This window comes from Centroberyx affinis, unplaced genomic scaffold (assembly GCF_046629955.1).
Source record: "Centroberyx affinis isolate AG114_WGS23_722 - 3 ecotype Tasmania unplaced genomic scaffold, CSIRO-AGI_Caff_v1 ptg003986l_1, whole genome shotgun sequence".
Lineage (NCBI taxonomy): Eukaryota > Metazoa > Chordata > Actinopteri > Beryciformes > Berycidae > Centroberyx > Centroberyx affinis.
This window is the reverse complement of record NW_027281803.1, coordinates 246,136-270,581: the sequence shown is the minus strand read 5'-3', so window position 1 is coordinate 270,581 and position 24,446 is coordinate 246,136. Positions and strand designations below refer to the sequence as shown.

At 41.8% G+C, this 24,446-nt stretch overlaps 3 protein-coding genes and 1 non-coding gene across 4 annotated transcripts in view; all 4 read left to right on the top strand.

The window, feature by feature from the left end:
* The window catches only part of pik3c2a (phosphatidylinositol-4-phosphate 3-kinase, catalytic subunit type 2 alpha), a 58,649-nt gene extending 49,611 nt beyond the window's left edge, over positions 1-9,038 (top strand). The window contains exons 26-33 of the mRNA XM_071542000.1: positions 922-1,031; positions 2,582-2,789; positions 3,508-3,632; positions 4,652-4,769; positions 5,164-5,245; positions 5,697-5,806; positions 5,926-6,051; positions 6,727-9,038. Coding sequence (XP_071398101.1) covers positions 922-1,031; positions 2,582-2,789; positions 3,508-3,632; positions 4,652-4,769; positions 5,164-5,245; positions 5,697-5,806; positions 5,926-6,051; positions 6,727-6,909 — 1,062 coding nt within the window. The 3' untranslated portion in view covers positions 6,910-9,038. The remainder of the gene's footprint in view (positions 1-921; positions 1,032-2,581; positions 2,790-3,507; positions 3,633-4,651; positions 4,770-5,163; positions 5,246-5,696; positions 5,807-5,925; positions 6,052-6,726) is intronic.
* A 1,407-nt stretch (positions 9,039-10,445) lies between these two features.
* On the top strand, positions 10,446-15,232 carry rps13 (ribosomal protein S13). Its single transcript, XM_071541988.1, has 6 exons — positions 10,446-10,497; positions 11,083-11,131; positions 11,235-11,313; positions 13,325-13,494; positions 14,178-14,278; positions 15,159-15,232. The coding sequence occupies exons 1-6, from the start codon at positions 10,475-10,477 to the stop codon at positions 15,190-15,192; spliced, it is 456 nt and encodes a 151-aa protein (XP_071398089.1). The 5' UTR covers positions 10,446-10,474; the 3' UTR covers positions 15,193-15,232.
* Positions 14,621-14,749, top strand: LOC139663360 (small nucleolar RNA SNORA19). Its single transcript, XR_011696708.1, has one exon. It is a non-coding gene; the product is annotated as a small nucleolar RNA SNORA19 (small nucleolar RNA).
* Positions 15,233-15,804: 572 nt separating the features above from the next.
* Positions 15,805-20,457, top strand: LOC139663351 (protein phosphatase 1 regulatory subunit 15A). The gene is made up of 3 exons (XM_071541995.1): positions 15,805-16,201; positions 17,043-18,382; positions 19,468-20,457. The coding sequence occupies exons 1-3, from the start codon at positions 16,039-16,041 to the stop codon at positions 19,675-19,677; spliced, it is 1,713 nt and encodes a 570-aa protein (XP_071398096.1). The 5' UTR covers positions 15,805-16,038; the 3' UTR covers positions 19,678-20,457.
* Positions 20,458-24,446: the final 3,989 nt, after the last annotated feature.

The window sequence follows — 24,446 nt, the reverse complement described above, 5'->3', positions numbered from 1 at the left end:
AATTGTTTTAATGGGTTTTAGCAGTGAGGGTGAATTCTTGGATACCAATATCTTATTTTACCCTAGTGGAATACAATATTGTTATTGTTATTTTACCATTTTACCCCTCTTTTTACCACAACACTCTGCTTTACATTCATACAATCACACAGTTACACACACACACACTTTGGAGCTCCCCAGCACAACCAATGGCTGTTTCAAAGCTCCACTGCAGCGGTTGGCGTTCAGATTTGAGCCAGTGATGCTGTATTCGTTTGCTGCTCGGCTCCTGGACCTTTAGGCTACTGCCAAGTTTTCTTACTGCCTTTTTCTACCTTCAGCTTCTTTTTTTTTGTCTCTTTGCTCTAGTTTTGTCCTCCTTTTATGAGGGTCTCCCTTGTATAGCTGTACTGTTATCCTTTGCACCTGCAAGAGGCAGAATAACAAGCTTTGCAAACCAAGAGAAGTTGTGCCTTCCTAATAAATCTACATGTCTCACTGTTGTCCTGGAAATGTCTGCTTGTAGAGCGTGGTAAATGGCTTCTTGGTCGGGTTTCTTGACAGGAGAAAGTTTATCGTATTTCTAAAAGTGTAGCTCGTTGTCACTTTGTGTCCTAGTTACCTACTGGCATTATAATGAACTGCCATGAAATATTTAGTTTGGTTCCAAAATGAGATATCCACCCTTTGAGATTGTGACACCTACTCTTACAAAATGATTGATAGCACAAATTTAAAACAAATTATAGTACCTTTAAAAGATTAGTAGGTAACTTAAGGCCTTGGTTGACACAACGATAACACTTTTGTACTTTTGTGTGTGTGTGTGTGTGTGTGTGTGTGTGTGTGTGTGTGTGTGTGTGTGTGTGTGTGTGTGTGTGTGTGTGTGTGTGTGTGTGTGTGTGTGTGTGTGTGTGTGTGTGTGTGTGTGTGTCCCAGATGACATCATCAGGCCTCCCAGAGCTGACCGGGTCCCAGGATCTGAAGTACGTGTACGACGCCCTGCAGCCGCACAACACCGACGCCGAGGCCACCATCTTCTTCACCAGGTAAACACACTCAGCTCTCCCAGCACTGTCCAATCTCAACTGTCTCCACTTCTGTTTTAAGAAAACACATGGATCGGCAGACTGAGCAAGATATTCTACATTTTAGGCATTTAGCTGATGCTGTTATCCAAAGGGTTAGGGGTTAGGACTTAAAATGAGTGTGCATGTTGGGCTTCAGTGTCTTGCTCAAGGACACTTCAGCAGGAAACATGGCTGTTGATTAATGCACATCGGCTGTTTTGGGGATCGACCCTGTGGCCTTTTGATTAAGGGGCAGTCCGTCCAACCTCTAGCAGAGTATCCATAGGTCTTGTCTGAAAAATTGTAAAAAATAATTACCTAGATTTAAAGCCTTAAATCATTTTTTCCCGCCATGCAGTGACAGGTTTCTTTGCGCTGTATTACCACTTTTGATTAATTAATACAGAACAGGGTTCGTAGTACAACATGCAAAATAATTTTTTTCCGTCATATCTGCTTTAATAAACACAGTTGCACTTCATGCCCCATGACAATTAATTTCCCAATTATATTTTTACTCTACCCATTTATAGTTTTAAATTGGTTGTAAATTCAATTACAGGTAGCATTAAAAAGGTCTTAAAATGTCTTAAATTTGGCTTTTGTAAGCCTGCAGATATCCTTTCTAGGCCACCCAATCACTTTGTTGGATGAAATCCAAAAAAAAAAAAAAAGGGGGGGGTCCAAATGGGTTCTGGGGTCCTTACTCGGCACATAGTCACATTGTTTTTAATTCAGATTGAAATTTTATGTCATATTTGAAATTAGGGTCACAAGATTACAAGGTCTTCACATAACAGCAGCAATATACATTAAAAACTACTTAAGGCGCACTTAACATAACTTCCCGACACTTACACAACCTGAAAACCAGGTACATTGCTGGCACAATGAGAGAAATCATGCACTGCTCTGGGTTTTTTTTCCTAACAAGTATTCAAAAGTGTACAGCTACTGTTGGCCAGGCTGCTGTTTGGAGTAGATTGAGTCAGAGGACGTTTCTGTTTTTCTGCTACCTACCTCATGACATCCACCAGGTGGCACTATAACAAAAGGAGGTCAAGGATAGCCACTGTATCACATTACAGCAACAAAAACAGTCATCTGACACTCTGGGAATGGTATTAGGCATATTTTTGTTCTGAGGCAGGTCAGACTGGTTTGGAACTCAGTCTGTTGACAGAAAACCTGCTTGGTGGAAAATACCTTGTTGTTTTGTCGGAGTTTTAGGTCAAAGAGTATGTTGTTGTTCATGTTTTTGCGTGGCCATCCTAAAAATCTCTTATCTCTCGTCTCACCTCTATTATTCATCTCTCTCTTACTTCCACCATGTTTTCTCCTTCTCCCCCATCACTCATTCCTCTCTCCCCCTCGTTGCCTCTACCTCTCTCTCCTCTCCTGTCTATTTACTCCCTTCTGCCTGTCTTTTCTCTCCCTCTCCCTCTCCCCCTTCTTCCCTCTCTACCTCCCTCTCCTCTCACCACTCCCTTTCCCAACTACATCCCTCCATCTCTCCCCCTCCTCCTCAGGCTGATAGAGTCCAGTCTGGGCAGTGTGGCCACCAAGTTCAACTTCTTCATCCACAACCTGGCCCAGCTACGATTCTCCGGTCTGCCGGCCAACGACGAGCCCATCCTGTCCTTCTCCCCCAGGACCTACACCCTGAAACAGGAGGGACGCATCCTCCACGCCTCCATCTTCTCCTTCCAGAAGAGATACAACCCCGACAAGCACTATGTAAGCCCCACCAACGCTGATTGTCCCCTCACAGTGAAATCAGGGGGAGGAATATGGATCAGTCTCCTTCCTTTTGTTTGTTTGTTTGTTCATTCGTTCGTCCCTCACAAGCAATATCTCAGACAACGCTGAACGGATTTTGATGAAACTTGGGAGAATGATGCATCTCCTCTCATTACATAGATTGGTCCAAGGGGGGCGCTACATGTTTGTCCATCCATTACACACGCGATATCTGAGACATTGTGGATTGTTCATCCTCATTTGCTTTCTGTTTTATTGATCTGTCCTTTGTCTTATCTCTCTTGATTGTGAAGCACTTTGTAACTTTGTTTTGAAAAGTGCTATACAGTATAAATAAAGATTATTATCGTTATTACAGACTAAAACCATTAGTCTGGGGTCAGTAGGCAGAGTTGGGGAAAATGTTAATTGACCCAAGTGTTTGAAGGCATGAGTATTGTGCTGCTGATTAATCTAAAGATTTATGAAAGTGTATACACTGGCTCTACTGGATAGTCCACAGGTCACTTGAAATGTACAAGTGTGATGTTTCATGTTTGTTTTTTGAGATTACAGTTTTTTTGAATGTACAACTCCCATTCATTTGCTGCATTTTGCCTGCTGTTTCATGTTCCTGATCACATCCCTGAGTTTAAACTGGGAAAAGTACTGAACCCTGACTGTGTGGATCTCTCTCCTCCTCCTCTCTGTGCAGACCTATGTGGTGAGGATCCTGAGGGAGGGGCAGAACGAGCCCCAGTTTGTCTTCCGCACCTTTGACGAGTTTCAGGAGCTCCACAACAAACTCACCATCCTCTTCCCTCTCTGGAAGCTGCCAAGGTAGAACAACCCCTCCTGCACACACCTCAACATGTCGTCTCACTTTATCATGGGAGACTTTGATAAATCTTTCCTTTAATGATATATTAGACTTCAGTACAGTCTGATTGTAGACCATCAATTGGCCAGGTACAAGGATATTCCTTCAGCTGCTATTTAAACAGCTTGTTAGCATTGCTAGCGTTCCTTGTGGAAACCAATGGATAGCACTAGCAGGAACCTAGCTTAGTTTAAATGAGGCCTGGCTGAGCATCATGTGAACCCTGGTAGATCAATAATCACCTAACTCTTCCTTACCTGCATAGTCATATTGATTGTGCAGTATTGGATTGTTATTGTCCTTGGACTGTTGTTGCATGCCTGAACACTGTTATTTGTGATTGTGCTTAATACTGTAAGGATTTGAAGCTATTAATAAAAAAAGAGGTACTGTTGTTTAGCATAGAAAAATAATTGTGGTATGCATTTTTGTTCAAACTCATTCATCATTCATCATTGAACTAAATGCTCATGATCTGAGATGGTTTAGCTAAATGACGATCATGAAAATAATAATCTTGTAATGTATGCTTGTCTGAGCTGCCATATTTATACCACGGTATTTACCGTGCTCTAGATAGGATTGTCTTTATTAATCCCAAATTGGGTCACTGCAGCAGCTTTGTAGGTTGGTGAACAAAGAGTAAAAGGTACGAAACGATTTGAATTAAAAAGGTAACAAATGGTATCAATAAAAACACAGCAAAATAAAAGAATAATCCAAGATAGATCATCTTTGTGATACTAATAAAGATGGATGCCAGAATTTATTGTTGACCCTTCTATAGGTGTCATAAGCGTATGTCAATTAAACTTCTATGCTGAGGATCGATAATGCCAACTATATACCCACTGTCACCCACTGTTACCTTTCCTCTGACATCCATGTTAGGTTTCTGTGTAGGTGCCACCTTGGTTCAGTAGCGTATTACATCATAGTTACATCAGTAAATGTGTCTTGGCTTTCTCTTCCTCTCTAGTTTCCCAAACAAAATGGTGCTGGGTCGCACCCACATCAAAGACGTGGCGGCCAAGAGGAAGGTGGAGCTCAACAACTACGTCCACAACCTGATGAGGAGCTCCACAGAGGTCACCCAGGTAGACACACACACACACACACACACACACACACACACACACACTGATAGACATACATTATAGAAGTACAAAGTAAGTGTAGCATATTTTATTTTAAATTGTACTTTATTTATGAACGTATTTGATTTTTGTTCAGTTTGCCATATGATTGAAGTGTGACAGATTATTTGCACATGCTCACACATACACATTATTTCCTCCCATACATTTGAATGCCTATTTTGTCTGTTTGACTGTCTATCTATCCGTACATATAAAAATGTAATAATAATATGGAAAGAAAATACAAAAATTATTAGATTGTGCACAGGAGATAAATAAATCCCAATGGATCAATGTAAATATTCACACATCAAAACACACATGTAAATAATCCCCTCTCTTCTCTTCCTAGTGTGATCTCATCTACACCTTCTTCCATCCGATCGCACGGGACGACAAGACAGAAGGCTTAGAGGCCACGCCCAAAGCACCAGGTACATACCTGCCCACAATTAGACAGTACAATAAATCAAATGAAATAGAAATGTAAAAAATAATACAAATATGTTACAATACTAAAATATATAAACATTTGAATTGGATAGATAGAAAGATGGATAGATTTAAAATTAAAAAACAAAAATAGAGCAAAAAACATTTATCAGTGAGATGTGTGAGTTATCTCTCCAAAACTTCCCTGTCTAAACTTAGAAGAAATGCATGTAGCTGAGGATTCATACTGAGAGTTAGATTATATTGTAGCCTTTTTCTTGTCAAACACTTAAAATGTATGGTTTTGGTCCGTACCTACACATCGAAACGGTGTGAAGACCGAGCTCACGTTTACCTATTCTTCCAGTATATTCTATAACTTCTATTCTATAACTATAATATTCTGATAATGATATCATAATAAATGTAATGTATGGTATCTGACTGCTGCAGAGCCTCCACCGCTGAGTCCCACGTCCGGTCGGGTGGAGGGAGAGGTGAAGCTCTCAGTCTCCTACAGGAACAGCACTCTCTTCATCATGGTCATGCACATCAGAGACCTGGTAAGGACACAGAGGCACCGACACCCATACTGAGAAAATGCTCGGATAGATTCTTATGCTTTTGTATTCTTATTATGTCGATCTGTCTATTAATCCGTATTCCATCCGCTCCCCTTCAGGTTTCTGAAGATGGAACAGATCCGAACCCGTATGTGAAAACCTACCTGCTTCCAGATCCACACAAGACTTCCAAACGCAAGACAAAGATCTCCAGGAAAACCAGGAATCCTACTTTCAATGAGATGGTGATTTTAATATTGAAAACCATCGGCTATGTTTACATACACAGAGAATTCCTGAACTCAAGGAACCTGGTTTTGGTTTGATGCATGTAAACACCATAACTTGGTTAGAATAACACAGGTAAACTCATACTTGGATTATGAGAAACCTGGTTAAGATTCCTGGCTTAGTCCGATATTAAACCAGTTACTGTGAGAGGGAAACATCTTACTATCCTTTCACTTTTGGTTTTTCACTGTATGCGCTCAAACTCACAGCATTATGGGTACTTTATGATTTCAACAAAAAACATCATCAATTGCAGGTGGACCGTTCTATATGTGGCCAATCACAGGAATATTCTGTTAATTGGTTCATTCATGGCAAGGGATTCTCAGTGCAAGGTGCATCAGCGTAAAGGCCCATTCACATCTAGAATGATAACTATAAAGATAACGATAACTATAAAAAGATTTGATTTAAATCGCCAGTGTATCTTTATAGTTTATATTTATCTTTATAGTTATCTTATGGCCGAAGTATGACCAATAGCCGTGTTACTCTGTGCATGTAAACATGGCCAGTATGTTCCTCTGCTCTCTGTGTGGTCAGATAACAGACTCTTGCCTTTTCAGTAGTCTTAACGGTGAGATGCAGGACTCAAACGTGTTTTCCTTCCTCTTCCTCTTCCTCCTCAGCTGGTGTACAGCGGCTACAGCAAGGAAACCCTGGGCCTGCGGGAGCTGCAACTGAGCGTGCTCAGTGCCGAGTCACTGCGCGAGAACTACTACCTGGGCGGCATCACGCTCAGACTCAAAGACTTTGACCTCAGCAAGGAGACGGTCAAGTGGTACAAACTCACGGCCGTCCCCTACTTCTAGACACCCCCCCACACACCCCACCCTCCCTTTTTTCCCAAAAACCGGGAACAATTCCACCTCTGGCCTCTCCAGAAAAACGCTGCATTCACATCATATGGGAAACACAGTAGACACGACCTTCCTACTTGAAAACGCCTTTGCTTTCAGGTTGTAAATTCTAGTTGGGAACTCGGTTTGCCGATGGACCCCGATTTCTCCGACTTGCTGATTCTGACGTCAACAAAAAGGAAGAATCTGAAGTCAAGTATAGGGAGTGAGATTTATATTTCAAATAAAACAAACCAAATGGATGATTTTTATCAGTAATTTTGTGATCGCAACTTTTGAAATACCATGACAGGACACAACTACTTTTTCTTTTGTTGTTGAAATTGCAATGGTTGCTTTGCTGAAAAACGTGAACTGAAATGTATCACTCACTAAGTGTGTGTGTGTGTGTGTGTTATGTGTTAAACAGCTGATCAGGAGCGACCTAAGTCGGAAAACCTCCATCAAAGCATCTTGACGGCTTGAACACTTGCAAGTCACTGCCTTTAACCGTCAAGTTAAGACGGTTCTTCCCATATGACATGAATGCAGAATAAAAGCTCCTCCAGACGCTCCTCAGAGGGCAGCAGCTCACACCCTCGGAGGGGAGCCTCTAAACTCCGCCCCTTCTCCTCACTCCACCCCCCCACCCCACCCCACCCCCCTCTTTCTCTCACTAATCAAGATTGTTTCTGTGACAAACAATCTCCACTTATTTTGTCTCCTTTTGCTAAACTATAACAGAGAGCTGTAATGTTTTGTACATTTTGACATTAGAGGACCAAAACGGCTTACTTTCAGAAGAGTATATATAGATTGACACATTTATTTTTTAAGGAATAGAAGGGGGCTCATTTTTACGTTTTCCTTTTTTTTTTTTTTTTTTACATAGACAAATAGGAGGCATCAGGGTTTCCTGCTTTGCAGCAGAGATTTCTGGGTAGAGTAGTCCAATAAACCAGATTGCAGGAAATGAATAGTGACCTTATGATTCCCCAGGTATGTGCCAAAAGACGTGAGAAGGACGGCAAATCAAACCACTCTCCCGGACGGGGAACTGAACAGGGTGCCTTTGTTTGTGCTCACAATCTCTTTTTAATCTCTCGACTTGGCCTTATTGCAGTATATATTTTATTAACATTGTGATATTTCCCTATTAAAGACAAAAAGTCAAAAAATCTGTTTTCTGTAAAGCTATGCCAACAGTTCTTCCAGAGCGAGTCGGATGCCGGTCTTTTGGAACAGTGGACTGCTACTAAGTGCACACTACCAGGTCTTTCTCTCATGGTGTTACTTGACTCTTTCACACAGCACACCTTATGGGGAATTTGTATCATAAGCTTTGGAACATGCTCTTTTCGGTGCTCTGGACGCAGAGGTTACGGTTGCCCGATAACACTGATCGTAGGTTAGTTCAGTGTTTCCTTCAGGTGGTTTGAAACCACAGTTTGGACTTGATGAAGCTGCAGTTTAGGAACTGCAATAATACTGGAGTCTGGACATGAAGCTTGTTTCAGCTCAGGCAGCAACACCACAGTCTCTTTCCCAGTGCCTTCTAGTGCAGTAATGATGCAGTAATGGTGCTGTGATGAGGGACTGGGTCAAAGGTTAGCAATAAGTTAGACTGCCAGTAGAGTCCAGATCCAATCACATCTTTTGATTTTTAAGTGACAAATTGTTCTGGATTGTGAGGGAACGTCAGGCCAACTGAACACAGATCAGTGCTTGAGGGGCAACTTTAACTTCAACCAGGAGCCATCTTTACAAAAAGGGAACAAGATCCTGAGCAAGAGATTCGCTGCTTTCCTCTCCACTAGCTAACTTTAAATCTAAAGTTGTTTAATAAAGAAATGAAGATGAATTTATCTGGAAAAGTTTTTTAAAGAAAATATCTACAAAGACAATTATGATCTAAGAGCATCACTCACGCTATGAGTAATAGTGACTTGATCCACTTTTAGTGACTGTAAAAAGAAAGCAAACAGAGTTTGTATTAACATGGCCAGTTATTTATTCTTAATTGGTGATCTTTAACCCGAATGGATCGGTGTGTACTGTAATCCCTCTTTCCTAAAGCGAATTAAATGTTTTTTTGAACAAAACTGCAGTGGCACTGTGTTCATTTATGTTGTATAAAAGGTGTTGGTTGTGAGAAACAGTCACCCAGCTCCTGCCCTTCCCCCTGTGTTGATTGTGTGAAGATTTGCTGAGTAATGTGTAATCTTCTTCAGTAACACTCAGTTTCACATTCATTCATTTACACCATTTACACACATTCACACCAGCTGCCCATCACAACCACAGTCTGCTCCGCCTGTGCAGGTGGGAGTTCAGCAACTTCAAGGTATTTAATGGAGGATTTTCCCACCCAGATTTTTCCAGCTGGTCCAGGGATTCAGCCCAGTGACACTCCAGTCACAAGCCCACTCTCTACTGCCGCCCACAGAGCAGACAAACATTTCATTTTGAGGAATTATCCCTTGAATATTAATGGTACAATTACTAAAATAAAACTATAGCTTTCAACAATACAATTATGTTTTTACAAAAAACCTGTTGTCTTGTATTTTACTTTCTCACAGTGTTGTAGGACTCTAGTCCTGGACTTGGATTTGATTCTGACTCGATTTACAGTTCTGATGACTCGTGACTCGACTCGGACTTGAACATTGATGACTTGGACATGGACATGTGCACTGAGGACTTGAACTTGAACTTGGGACCCGATCACCTCAGACATCAGCTACACATCTTTAAAGCACTACCCTAAAATTATACTTGATCATCTGGTTGGTTAACAATGTAGGCCTACATGAAGACAGAGGCTATGAAAATGTATCTTACAACACAACCACTGACAGGATGATGTAACATCTGTGAGTGCATGGTGCCTGGGAGTGAGAACTGTTCATTTCTGGTCTATTTCTAAAATCAAATTGACAAGACAAATTAAATGGCTGAGATCCATAACTGAGAGTGACTGTTCTAACTAATAATCTACTAATGTAGTTGTAAATCTGTATGTTCTTTTTAATGTGTTCTATAATGGATTACTTGAACTCTCACTTGAGACTCGACTCAGACACGACCTTGGTGACTCGGACTTGGACTCGGATGAGGACTCACAATGAGGACTTGACTCGAGTTTTGGTGACTGGACTACAACGCTACTTTCTAAATGTATGAGCAGGGACTGATAGTGGATCACAGGCCCTTCTCTAATGGGCCCCTACATGGCAAAATGCAATTATTTGGATTTGGCTGGGGGTTTGTAACAGTCTACAGGGCAAATATTATATTATATTATAAATATTATATATCATATATTTTGAATAAATAATATTTTACATATATTTTTAATATTGTACAGATATTTTACTTAGAATACTGCATGACCCTAGTACATGACAGAGAAACAGAAGTCTGATGTTGGATCAACGTCAATTAAGCTCCGCTTTACGTCATTGCGTCATTTCCGACGCAGGCGCAAAATACCATTTTCTGTCGCGTGTGCGGCCTCTCTTCCTCTACCGCCATCATGGGTCGCATGCACGCTCCCGGGTAAGCTTGCTTTTTATGATATAAAACTATTATTTCACCAAGGAAACTGGGATTTAGTGGTATGTTATAGTTTATTAACACGTTATGGACGCCTTGCGGCCAAATTGAGCTCTCTAATTTGCCCCAGAACCTAGAAAATTGATTTTAAAAACGCACCCTCAACTCGACATCATTACTGGCTAGTAGTAGCTAACCTTAATGTTACAGACGCTAATGTTAACGTTAGCTACTGCTAACGCTCGCTTTTCTGCCTCACGTGCATTCCTAGTCAGACAAATGAAATATCCAATATCCCCAGACTTAGTGCATGTTTTCTTTCGTGTTTGAAGCTATTACGTTAGTGGTGTCATAGGTGGCAGTTACATTAACTACTTTTCTTAGCGTGTAGCTTTTGCTCGGGTAGGAAGCTAGCTGTCTGAGTGGAGGTAGCTGGCCCATCACACGAGCAATCAGTACGGTTTGCAGATGCAAGAAATTGCCCTTGTTTGTTACCTTGACACATGTCTGTCCAGTTGTTTGCCTCATCATTTTGTCCTCCTGTCAAAGCGACTGTGTCTAACTAGGCTTATATTTTCTCTCTTACAGAAAGGGCTTGTCCCAGTCGGCTCTGCCTTACAGGCGCAGTGTTCCCACTGTGAGTATACAGTAAACGTTGTAATTTCACAATTAATATGACAGCAGCAACTATCAGTTTCTGCACAGATTTGGTCATTTGGTAATGTTAACCTACTTTGCAGTGGCTGAAACTCACCTCTGACGATGTCAAAGAGCAGATCTTCAAGCTGGCCAAAAAGGGTCTGACCCCCTCTCAGATTGGTAAGTATGGCTGCATCAGGACTCAGGATCCTGTTGTATGTTCAGGTGTGAGTATAGTTTAGACAGAATAGGATGTTGTGCTTACAGCAGGGCAACAATGACTGCGTTTCAAAGGGACCTCATGAAGTAGTTGTACTGATTTGTCCCACTGTCTGAACAGTAACTACTCTTAGTGTGCAGCAATTTCTGTTGACAATTTGACAGGAGATAATGGACCTGCTAAGGCAACAGAATCTCAGAACATAATACTATCGGCAGTGGAGTACACATAATTTGTGTGCACTGAACTCCAGTTTGTACATCAGATGTGACTATTACCAAATTTTCAACCTGCTAGATATATACAGATTTGATCATTCTCCACCTCATCACTGTTTGTACATGTATAGACAAACCCTGTCTCTTGAAGGCAGTTGCAGACAATACTGTTTGTATTGTTTAGGACAAATCCTAAACAGATAGCATGTGCATAATAATAACTGCTTTACCAATTATGACAATGGCAAAGTAACATCTCAAAGCTTTTAAAAGATACAAAAAAAAACTAAACTCTGATTCTATAAATGCTACTTATTCCTACTAGAGGCTTAGTTGATGACGACTGTCATATACAGTTGGTTTGACTACTGTTGACAAAATGCACTTCTTTTAAGTCATTTTGGACCGAAGCGTCTGCTAAATGGTGTATTAGATTTGAAGTACCATGGCTTGCATTTTTATTTTGAGATGTCACACAGGGCACTGTGTGTGGCATCATTACATGGAGGACTCAAATCAAATGGCAAATGAGCTTCATGAATAGGTTGATTGGAATGTGAACTATACGACTAACCCATATTGACCTGAGAGAAAGCTTACTAAAAAGGCGAGCTTTGATCAGACTGTATGATTTGGTTTGCCCTCAGTGACAAATTGATTATCTGCCTGTTGCTTGGCTCTTTGATGAAAACTATATAAATCAGTGTTCTTTTTTTCTCCCCATATAACATTTGTACTAATAAGATGCCCAAACATTTTTCAGGATTGAACTTCAGAGTTGTTTTGCTGTGAACATGTGCAGCCAAACCTTGGGATGTGCAGACAACACTGCCAACAGGATTAACTAAATTTGGCAGTATTGGCCATTTCACTGTGCCAATCCATTATGTTTACTGAACAATATAAACTTGGACCATTAGTTTAGGGTCTTTTGATTAAAATTGACTAAAATAATAAGTGTTCTCTAAAACAAATTCTAACTAAAATCTTTGTTCAAGATGGGAAATTAAGCCACTTTGGTCAGATATATTACATGTGGCTCTTAGTTATTAGTACTGAAGAAACTACAAGACTGTGGCCTTATTTTAGCCTGGTATCGACTGACAATGCCACGCCAGTTGCTATGCCGTTTCCACACCATGTATAATACTAGTCAAAAGTTTGGACACACCTGATTGAATGTACTATATTTTTCTTTATCTTGAAGCCATTTTGATTTAAAGGCTTATGCGTAAATGCTTGAAATTTGTTTCTTAGACAAATATAAATGGTGAAGTTGATGCCTATGTATGACAGGTAGTGTATGTTTACAGCATTTATTTCGAATCTTGCAGTGGTTTCCCCCATATTCTGGTTTGTTTGGGTGTATGGGAACACAACAGTTGCGCTCGTGGGGGGCAGACCAAAACAATAGGACCGCGACCTTGTTTAGGGTGGTTTTGGTACGTTTCGGTATGTTTTCAGCATGATCCCACCCCACTACAGGAAGCATTGTGTGTTAGTTGGGTCGGATCACGTCCTTACTCCTAAAGTAGCCGATGCTCCATCTTTGGTTATTAATGGCTGCTCCCACCTGGCTTTTGTTCAATTGTTGTTGACTGAAAGGTAACCAAATGTGCAACTGCAACAAAGTAGCAGCTCATCCCCTGATTCAGCCCAAAACAAACCTATGATGTTTGAAAACGCCCTTTAGTGGGTCCTTCCAGCCTGTTTTTGTTTTGATTGTAACCATGTTTGTCCTCCCCTTGTCTAGGTGTGATTCTGAGGGACTCCCATGGTGTGGCCCAGGTTCGTTTTGTCACTGGCAACAAGATCCTGAGGATCCTGAAGTCCAAGGGCCTGGCCCCCGACCTGCCCGAGGATCTCTACCACCTCATCAAGAAGGCTGTGGCCGTCAGGAAGCATCTGGAGAGGAACAGAAAGGTAAAGCTGGGCCTGAAACCATGTCTGACAACCTGCAGAAATGAACTACCAGACCTGGGACAAATAGTGTGGCCTATAATCCATGGCATTTGTTTAGTGCTTTGAGCACCGCCTGGTGGAGTAACCACAGGAAAGTAATTGTCAATTTAGTGTACTTTCTGTTATTAGGCTAACGACTTATTTGACACTCTGAATTGTCTTGATGTGGTAAACCCCACCCATTTGATGCCCTGAGTAGTTTAAAACAAACATTAAGAGTACTTTACAAATACTACTTTATTAGTCTGCTCACTGCAGCCTGTTTGGATGTGCAAATTGTTTTGAATTTGGGGTTGCTGCATGGAGAGTAAATCAGAAGTGATACAAGATTGGTTAAACTCAGTGCAGAATATTACACTGGGGTGTTAGGAGTTTCATCAGAAAGACCTGTTGCCTATAATGTTGAGCACTCATTTCATCAGTCCTTAATGAATCTTATTTATTATTAAATGTGAGGAATATTATTGAATACCACAGTGTTCCCTCAGTATAGGCAGACAAAACTCCATATTGTCCATCTAGGCCTGCTATGATGGATGCAGAGCCTCTGTAATGCAAATTTAGAATACTTTATATCTGATATCAAAGCTTAAGAAACATCAAATCTTTGTTTCAGTGTTAACATTTTGCTTCTTTCCTCGCAGGACAAGGACGCCAAGTTCCGCCTGATTCTCATTGAGAGCAGGATCCACAGGCTGGCCCGTTACTACAAGACCAAGAGAGTACTGGCCCCCAACTGGAAGTAGTACGTATTGGTTCTGCTTTGGAAATGGTTCTTTGTGTTTAGGATGGGAAATTAACACTAGACATCAGCCCAAGTGCTGGTATATTTACAATATGGCTGGGCAGTTTGTCTACTCTACCAGCCACTTGTGCAGATAAGTAACAGTTGTAGGGTCCTATTCCAAGAATATAGTTGGCTGGTAAAATGGTGAACATGCTAGGTCCGTTTTGCAAACCAAAACATTGTGACCCGTGGCCAAAAGTTAGTTTCCTGTCCTGCATACAGTGAAACAATCTCAACAATTCCTCTGGTAAACTCTCTGATATAGTGGGATTTCAAAAACCTGTTGGGAGTGAGATAAAAATGCACAATTCATTGTCCTGCTCTTTCCTTGTAGGAGTTGTGATATTTCTGTTGTGCCAGATTAATGCTGGAGGTAAATTAGCAGAGTGGCTACTTGGTGCCACATCTGCCAGTCCCCTTCACACATGATGAAAAAAAACCTACAAATAAGCAGTTTCGCCTTTGTCAGTCGCTTATGAATCTGGCTCATTTGCTTTAATATGTTGGTGTAATTTGAGATTTTTGAATTATTTTATTATCTGATTTACATGTTATTCATTGGGATGATGCTGAAAAGCTTCAATTCCTGGATACCCAGGATTAGTTGCAACCATCATAAGTAGTGTAAGGTGCTTACTGTTGGCCTCTTGTAATGATGCCAGTATAGAAACAGAAACTTGAATGTCCATGAAGGCAACTGCTGGCTCATGTTGATTTAAATTTTGCCTCCAATGCAAAGCAGTCCCCCTTGCCTACTATAATAGAGTCGTCGTATAGCCATTGCAGTGTGTTTTTGAAGTGTTGCAGCCTCTAATCGCCTGTTTGTTTCTGTTTACAGCGAGTCCTCTACAGCTTCTGCTCTGGTGGCATAAACTACACTTTTTGGATTAATAAAAAAATTAAGATTGGAAAGTGTTGTCCTGTCATTTTTTTGTTTTTTAAACATTTTGCTGAAATACTTATGCTTCACAATGCTTCACAGAAACCTTGTATCTAAATGTCAATTTTGTTTGTGAAATGACTCACGTGTTTTGGGCTTAATTACACTCATGAGACATTCATGGAGGTCAATGTCAAGTGTAAATTACAGAAAGTAAAGTACAAGTTCTTGCGCAACACTGAATACATAATGTATGGAAATGGTGTCCTTGTGAGGCATTTCTGCCTTTCACTTGCTTTTTCGTCTTGGATGCAGAGAACTCTCTTTACAATCTCTCCAAAATTCCCTTAATTTATTTTTCAAACTAAATATTTCACTTTGCGAGTGTGTCTGTAAAAAGGGCTTTCCTCAGATGGCCGGGAAATTACGGGCACTTTCCATGCGTCACGTTTACGCAATATGAGGGTGTGGTTTCTGTCATTAGGGGCGGGAGGACAGCAGAGTGACACCTCCCGCGTCCAATCACAACGCGTCCTGACGTGACGCTTGTTTGTATTTCAACGGTAGTGTTGCAATCTCGAGACATTCACTCTTACTACAACATCGAAGACAACAGACAACTGAAAATATGGAGAAAATACTTGTAAACATTTGACGAACGAGAGCCGGAGAGACCGAAAACTAGCTGAAAAATGAAGCGACAACACATCGCCGCACACCTGTCACTGACAAATACGCGAAATCTTTTGGTTTTCGACGAGGAATATCAGAATACGTGAGGAGTATTTTTTTTTTTTGACATTTTCGCCGTAATCCCAAGATCGAAGCTGGGGGGAAAATGGCTACGAGTGTGGGTTCGACAAACGGTTTGGACCGGACGGCGATGGAGAGGTTCGGCAGCGGAGGGATGGCGCTTTTGCCGTGGACTAAACAGATGCTCACCGTCCTGTGGGAACAACTTAGGCTGTTGGTCCAGGTTATTTACTACAGCTTCATATCAGGTAAAAAAAAGTTAATTTGATACACGGGCTGTTTCGGGTCTGTTTTAATCTGCTCCTTCTTTAGTCTTTATACTGTGGAAACGTTAATCCGCCGTGACGCAACACTGAAGCTAAAAATGTAGTAGCGGGGGATTAACGTTAACCCCGTTTTTTTTTATTTTTTAATGTTTGACATAAATAACGACATAAATTAACAGTATACATAATAGTGTATCACTAAAATATTCCGATAGGGATTTACAGTGTGTCTGTGGTACTATGTTGTGAATTTATTGTGGCCGTATTGAACTTTATGGTGCTTACTATTTTCTATAATATTCCTATATGGACTTCTAGTGTGCCTATGGTACACTAGAAGGTGGTGTGGTACTTAATAGTGCGTTTATAGCGGTATTAATGCACTTTATTTTATTTTTTAATCTCCTGTCACTATAATATTCCTATAAGGACTTGTAGTGTGTCTCTGATACTCAATATCGAGATTATAGTGGCCTGTATGGTACTTCCTGTTTTCTGTGGTATCGCTATAATATTCCTATAGGGACTTCTACTGCCTGTGATAACTCAATAGTGAGTTTATAGTGGCATTAATGTACTTTATGGTATTTTTATCAGGACTGCTGTAAATTACACAAGGATAGGGTCTTTAAAAAAACATTAATGCTTTTCTGAAAATACCATGGATTGATTTTCATTTTAAATTGGTGGTTGTTTGTCTTATGATGACCACCGACTGGAGGTCATAGTTTACCCACCTTTTTATTTCACCACCACATCACAGAATGAAACACTGTAGACATTTTCAGTTGAATTTCATGCCATTTTCCTCTGTGATTTTCAGTTTTCCAGATGTTCAGGTTTGAGGTTCATCTGAGAATCACTGACGAGACGGGTCAACACGTCCAGCACATGAGTACGGCAACAAACCCGACTGAATCCTTCCTGTTCTCCTCGTTGTTTGACGGAGACAACGGAGTCATGGTTGGCGGTTCAAATCCCCTCTCTAATTTCTGCGCCGAGGTCGGCGACCCCTTCCCCGGCACGTCCACCGCCGAGGCCCTGCTGTCCAGCCTGCGTGCCGACGACCTGTGCTGTGGACTGGTGGACGACTTTGTCTCCAGAACGACCGGCAAAGAAGACGGCATCTTCCTCGGACACCATCCCAGCTGGAAGATGGGCTTCCCCGGCGACTGGAACATCTTTGTATCGAGCAGTGACAGCTCTGGTACAGACACCTGCCACAAGACCGCAGAGAAAGTCTTCAAACAGGACATTTCAGAAGAGGAGAGAGGCTCTCATTGGAGTAGCGAGGAAGATCAGAACATGGGAGAATTTGACAGCGAGGAAAGTAAAGCGCTTTGGGAGTCCCTGTCCAAATCTAGTGATCCTTACAACCCCTTCTTTTTCTCTGCCTGCGTTTCCACAAACACAAACATGGGCAAAAGTAAAAGCGAAGCGAGGGACAGCAGTGATACTGACTGTATCTCGGCGGGAAAGGCTGGCGAGGAGCTCCTAGGGCCCAGAGGCCTGAATTTCTGGGTCAGTCGCTCTGACAGCGAGAGCAGTTGGGGCAGTTCGGACAGTTCGTGCCCCGACCTGGACAAGGACGAGAGCGAGAGGCTCTGGGAGTTCTTCAGCAGTCCCGTAGACCCCTACAACCCCATGTGTTTCACTGCTTGCGCAGTCACCAGCACAAATCCTCAAACCACCAAAACAGCACTGCCTCACTGCCAGGGGCCTCAGCAGGCCTCGCCTCCTGCACCTTGCTCCAAGTCAGACACCGACACCGAGGAGAAGGAGAGCAGCTTTGCTCCCTCATCAGAGGACGATGAAGAGGAGCAGCTTTGGAAGTCCCTCTGCCAAAATGACGACCCGTACCACCCTCTCAACTTCCAAGCCTGCCTCCAGAGCTCCCCAACAACCACACTCCACTCTGGGGGAGACCCAGAGGCTCCTGGTGTCCGCCCCACACAAAGTCCACCCACCATTGGCAAGAAACACGATGAAGAGGCAGTGAACCCCCAAAGACCCAGAACCCCCAAGCCCGTCCTGCCAGAGAGACAGTTGAAGCGTCACTGCCGCCCAGACAAAACTCTGGTGCCCTGGAGAAGACCTGGACAGACATCTGGGTCACATCCAGAGGAGAGGAAGGAGAGCCAGGCCAGCACCAGCCAGAAAAAGGTCATTATCCACTAACACCTATGGGTGAACTGTCAATCCTTTAACATTCAAACGAGGCCATAACAAATTGAACACAATTAAAATGAGATTAAACTTTAGTAATCCCCATGGGGAAATTGAGAGCAGCAAATGGTAATAGGACACATGAAATAGATATAAACAGAAACAGAATAGAAACAGTTACATTATTACAGTGTGCAAAATAACTGCAGTAGAACTTGGTGAGGCAAAGAAAGAATGAACAAGGAAAATGTAAAAATATACCAAAAATATTAAATCTATGCTATACACATATATATTAGGTATGCTGCTTTACTCAAAGAGGCTTAATTGTGAATATTGACACCTCAAGACACAGGGGTTAGTAGTAGTAATGCTGTATACATTGATTGTTCCATTTTAGAGTACATCCATAGCTTAGTTGAGAGCGACATAGTCTAGAATTGTGTCTCAATAGTTATAGATATAAATAGTTATATGTTGACACTTGGTGTGGTCAGGATTAATCCCTGCCGCAGAAGGCACGTACACTGTGTGTTTAGCTGAGTTGTTGTTTTGTGTCACTAGCAACGCTGCCGGTTGTCATGACTAACCCAGTCATGTGACTCCAGCGAGTCAGCAGAGAGTTTGACTTCCACGTCGACTAATTGGTGTTGCAGCGGTGTTGCAAAGTCTCTCTGACAAGCTTGTCGCTTAATGCCCCGTTACATCACATTCAAAATATAAACCCTGAGGCAGAAAAACAAATAATTAATCACGCTATCTTATTCTGGAGAAGCTGAAGTGTGAAGATCAGACTGTAGCGGCAGCCTGAGAACAATTAGTGCTGGAAAGCACATGGTCTTTATTGTGTAGTTTTGTTACTGGAGTATTTCTTACTTGGTAGGGAATCTCTCTCTCTATCTCTCTATCACTGATGATTCTTTACAGAAGTTTGGAAAACACTTTACTTGAAGTGCATTGTGTTGCATTACACACGTTATGAGCCCATTAGAAGCATAGACAAACTCTTCTTACAATATAATCATGAGTGTAAACATCATTCCAACAATGTTTACTGACATGTTATTTTTATTTTATTTCAGGTTCGGTTCTCTCCTCTTGTCCAAGTCCACGTGATGCGTACCTGGCCTTTTGCGCGACAGGCGTCCCGCAAAGGACACTGGGAAGAAATGGCGCGCGACCGGGACCGTTTCCGAAGGCGGATCCAGGAGACGGAGCAGGCCATCGGCCACTGCTTCAGCCGATCCCACAGAGAGAGGATCCGGACTTACCTGGACGGCACCTCAAAATAAACCCTGCCACTTCACGAACACTGAATATATTTTATTTCCTTTTCGGATGAGAACTTGTGATTGGTTGCAATGCAACAGTGATTTTGATTTAGGCCGATTAGAAATTCGGTGTTAGGCCGATTTTAATGTTCAATGTCAAGTTGAACAACGTTGTACCTCAAAGGCTCATACGGTCCCCGACTGTTGCACTGACTGTGACACTTTCTCATATTAACCTCAGCATTAACGTATGGAATGTTGTTTTTGTATGCCTTATATACTGACCTAGTAATGTAACTTATTCATGCCCTATGGAGCTTGTGGTTTGTTTTTTATTGTTGGTTTTAACTGTTTGGATATGTTTTTTTATATGTGTGAACAAAACCACTTGGGTTAAAGGTAGATGATCATATCGTAAGAAAGCCGGGTTTTAAGGTACAAAGTGTTTTGAATTGTTTCCTGTTGCTAGTTAAGCATGTTGAATACACAGTACGTTCTGAGTGAAGTTCTTGTCTTTTTGTTCTAATGTTTAACTCTTGGTAGTTTTTTTGTCTTTTATATTTGTGGCACATAAATAGCAGCCTGTTTGCACTGAGCGTGAAACTTGATTTCTTATTTATTATCTTGACTGGAACAATTCAAACACTTTGCCCTATTTGATTCACCCGGGCTTCTCACGGTAACTTTATGTAGCTGAAATTGCCTGTAAAATGGTCTGTAGCAAATTTGTCAGTAGGTGCTATGTCAAATCAATAAAATTTGCTGTCACACTCTAATCATACGTGTTCTATTTTTCTGTAATTGTGTAACTGTTTTCAATTTATTCTGCTCAGTGGAATGACGGCAGTGATGCAGGGGAGTGACCATATCTCTATGGGTTTGACTAACTTCTTGAATTTCCTGCCAGAGGAAAAAAAACAGTCAGGCTAGACAGTATTGTCACATGGTTCCAGAAATAGGCCTACAAAGCACACACTGGGAAAAAGATTCAATGGGTTGGTCAATATTGCACATTTTAATCAGATAACACATGTCAAAGTGCACAGTGTACCCAAATTTAAGAGTTCCTATGCCAAAGTAGAAATCTGTAGACTTAGGTATCTGATGATACCTAATGAAGGTCACTTGACCGAAACCTGTCATTCAATAAAATTCTTGCCAAGTGAAGACAGTGTGCAGGAGTCTACAGATTTCTACTTTGTCCTCTTCCTCCAATGCACCTGGCGCATACGGCTGTGCAAAGATTAACTTTTTGTTAGAGTTCCCTGTGCCAGCACAGTCGAGTCTTTAGTTCCCATTCCTCAAAATGAATAAACTGATTTCTCCACACTTCTCAAAAACCAAATGCCAGCTCACCTGAGTTCATGTAAACTTTGAGTTGAATGTCGTGGCTGGACAGACGCGACACTAGGGAATGAATTTAGGGAATGAACTTGGGCAATGTCCGCACAATAGGAAAGAAAAAGTGAGATACAGTCAAAAAGCTATTCAAATGTTCCTTGTGTGATTAAAGCAACAATGCAAAGACAACTCCTAGGACTCTGTTGCCCAAAAGTTGCCCTGTGTATCACTGATACTGTTAAAATACTCCATGGCCTCTGGTTCAATCCCCACAATAGCAGGGACGTGCAGAGAAGCAGGGAGCGGTATCCACTTTGTTGAAACAAAGTTATGAAATTTCAATGAATGGAATTGTAATCAGAAAGTTAAACTGAAGAGAAAGCAACACTCTGCACCTTGTCAAACAGGAACAAGTTCACCAGGTGGGGCCACTTTGGGTGTGTTCAGTTTGGGTGAAAGGTTTTGAACGCACCTGTAGACGGTAGCTAGGGTCACATACATGCACTCCACTTATGGAAATAAAGGTGACCACATGATCTGGTTTAGTTTGTTAATGATTTATGTATGTCAGTCATAATGTGCTTTTACTCCCTGACATGTACCTCAAACGTTATCAATATGTGGAAATTCCGAATAATAATGAATATGAATATGAATATGGATTTTGTTTTATTCACCCAGATCCCTTCATCAGGCCTCCATCATCTCCTCATTTTCAAGTACCTACCTAGAAAAATAATAGTTTGAAAACGGTTAAATGACTCAGATGTCATCACTGTCGTCGGAGATCTCTCTCTCTCTCTCTCTCTCTCTCTCTCTCTCTCTCTCTCTCAATTCAATTTCAATTCAAGGTGCTTTATTGGCATGACAGTTCACAAACAAACAATATTGCCAAAGCATGTAACAAGAGATTAATCACCAATAAAATTATTAAATAACAACAAAATAACTAAATAAATAAATTAAGTAACAGAAAAATAATTCCATCCCCTCCCATGTATTATTGTGTGTGTGTGTGTGTGTGTGTGGTGTGTGTGTGTGTGTGTGTGTGCATGCGTGTGCGTGTGTGCGTGTTGCTGTGCCTCCACTCTCTCTCTCTCTTTCTCTCTCTCTCTCTCTCTCTTTCTCTCTCTCTCTCTCTCTCTCTCTCTCTCTCTCCCTCAGTTCAGTTCAATACGCTTTATTGGCATGAATGTTCAAAGATAACAATGTTGCCAAAGTTTCAGTTAATTAATGGTAATTGATAAAACAAAAACAGTCATTAAATGCAACAATCACTATTTTACCAATGTATCAGTGTATGATTATGAGAGAGTGTGTGTGTGTGTGTGTGTGTGTGTGTCAGTATCTATTTAGTGGAGATCTAGGTTACTGTGTACTCAGCTCCCATGCCCAGAAGCTCCACTGCAGAGTGAGTAACAGTACATCTAGTGTATGTAACTCGTGGTTGTGTATAGATAATTACGATCTGATGCAATAACGCTACTTCTGAGAAAAATAATAGTTTGAAAACGGTTAAATGACTCAGATGTCGTCACTGTCATCAAAGATATCTCTCTCTCTCTCTCTCTCTCTCTCTGTCTCTGTCTCTCTCTCTCTCTCTCTCTTTCTTCCAGGAGCTATTAATTCCCCAGAGGGCTCTAAGCCTCCACGAAGACCGACTGCTGCAAGGCTGGCGTAAGACAAGGGTTAAAAACACCAAGTATGATGAAATTATGTCCCTCAGGGAAGAAATCAATTAACCATGTCCCCCTCTCTCTCTCTCTGCGACACACACACACACACACACACACACACACACACACACACACACACACACACACACACACACACAAAGCATGGTGTAAAGGTGAGCAATCGCTGACACTGTTGCTGTGTCAGCCCAGCAGTTGGCCTGTTGCTGATGTTGTTCCACCTCCCTCCCTTCCACACTTTGTCTAACCTAATTGATCTCCTGCTGTTCTTACACACAGAAAAAGAAGGGTTCTTCAAGGGTTCTTTGGTTTAGGGTAGTGGTTCTATATGGAACCGTAATGACTCAGACATGAACCCTCTGATTTGTCAAAATAGATAAAACCGGGCGAATCAAAGTGAAGAACCCAATGTGGTTTGTAAAAAGTTCTGTCGATACTGTTGATTTGGAGCATTTTATGTGTCTTTTAAGGGTTCTTTACAGCATCATACAGGTTCTATGTAGAACCATTTGGGTATGATGCTATAGAAAACCTCCCTAAAAGGGGTCTTTATTGCACCAAAATGGGTTTCTGCTATGGTAAGGCAAAGGACCATTTTTGTCAAGGGTGTATATCATATACAGTAGATGCTGTTCTTTGGTTAGGGTAGCGGTTCTATGTGGAACTGTAATTACTCAAAGAACCGTCTTGATTTGTTAAAATAGAAAAAAAACCTGTTGAATCAGAGCAAAGAACCCAGTGTGGTTCTTAAAACGTTCTTTTAACATTGCTGATTTTGGAGTGTTGTATGCATTTTGGGGTTCTTTACAGCACTGTAGACGGTCTATGTAGAACCATCTGAGCAGGTGCTGTGCAGAACCTTTCTGAAAGGGTTCTTTACAGCACCTGCTACATATGGTACAAGGCAAAGGAACCATTTTGTGAAGAGTGTTTATTTTCTGGATGCCTTTCCTTTGTTCCAGAGGCTTTCTACGCTGAGCTGATTAGCTGTGAGCTGAGATGTGACAAACAAACTCTCATATCAATTAGCCTGTGGTGTGTGTGTGTGTGTGTGTGTGTGTGTGTGTGTGTGTGTGTGTGTGGGTGTGTATGTGTGTGTGTGTGTGTGGGTGGGGGGAAGGGTGGGCCTGTTTGTCTTTCATCATTTGATTTCCCTCTCCCTGTCTCCCTGTCGTCCCTTTTCCTGGTGCTTTTATTCAAAGCGGCGTACAGCGAGTGAGCAGCCGGGGGGTTCAGCGCCTTGCTCAGCGGCACTTCAACTTCAACAGGACTTCAGCTGCTGGAGGCGATCGAACCTGCGACCTTCCAGTTACAGGACAGTCTCTCTAACAACTGAACCACCCTCTCCGCCATCAACTCTCCTTCTTTCTCTTCCTTCTTCCTTCTCAGTACTACTTTTACATCACAGACACACCCCACCCTTCCTGTTTGCTGGTATCTCTCTCTCTCTCTCTCTCTCTCTCTCTCTCCCTCTCTTTCTCTCTCTCTCCATCTCTTCGTCTGCATCCTTCTCCTCCTCTTCTCTGGGTATCATTAGCTCGGTGGCCTAGGTGACCCCGTCTCTAGGCAACCAGCAGGAGTGGTGGGGCGTTGAAAGGATTGCAGGTGATTGCAGCAGCAGCGGCGGCGGCGGCGGCAGTGGGTTTGCAGCAACACACACACACACACACACACACACACACACACACACAGATATACACACAGACATACACACACACACACACACACACACACACACGGTTGCCCCCCTCGCTC

Coding starts and splice junctions, on each gene's coding strand:
- rps13 (XM_071541988.1), top strand. CDS start 10,475: ATGGGTCGCATGCACGCTCCCGG. Junction 11,132..11,234: donor ACAGGCGCAGTGTTCCCACT/GTGAGTATACAG, acceptor CCTACTTTGCAG/TGGCTGAAACTCACCTCTGA. Junction 11,314..13,324: donor TCTGACCCCCTCTCAGATTG/GTAAGTATGGCT, acceptor CCCCTTGTCTAG/GTGTGATTCTGAGGGACTCC.
- LOC139663351 (XM_071541995.1), top strand. CDS start 16,039: ATGGCTACGAGTGTGGGTTCGACAAACGGTTTGGACCGGACGGCGATG. Junction 16,202..17,042: donor TTACTACAGCTTCATATCAG/GTAAAAAAAAGT, acceptor TGTGATTTTCAG/TTTTCCAGATGTTCAGGTTT. Junction 18,383..19,467: donor CCAGCACCAGCCAGAAAAAG/GTCATTATCCAC, acceptor ATTTTATTTCAG/GTTCGGTTCTCTCCTCTTGT.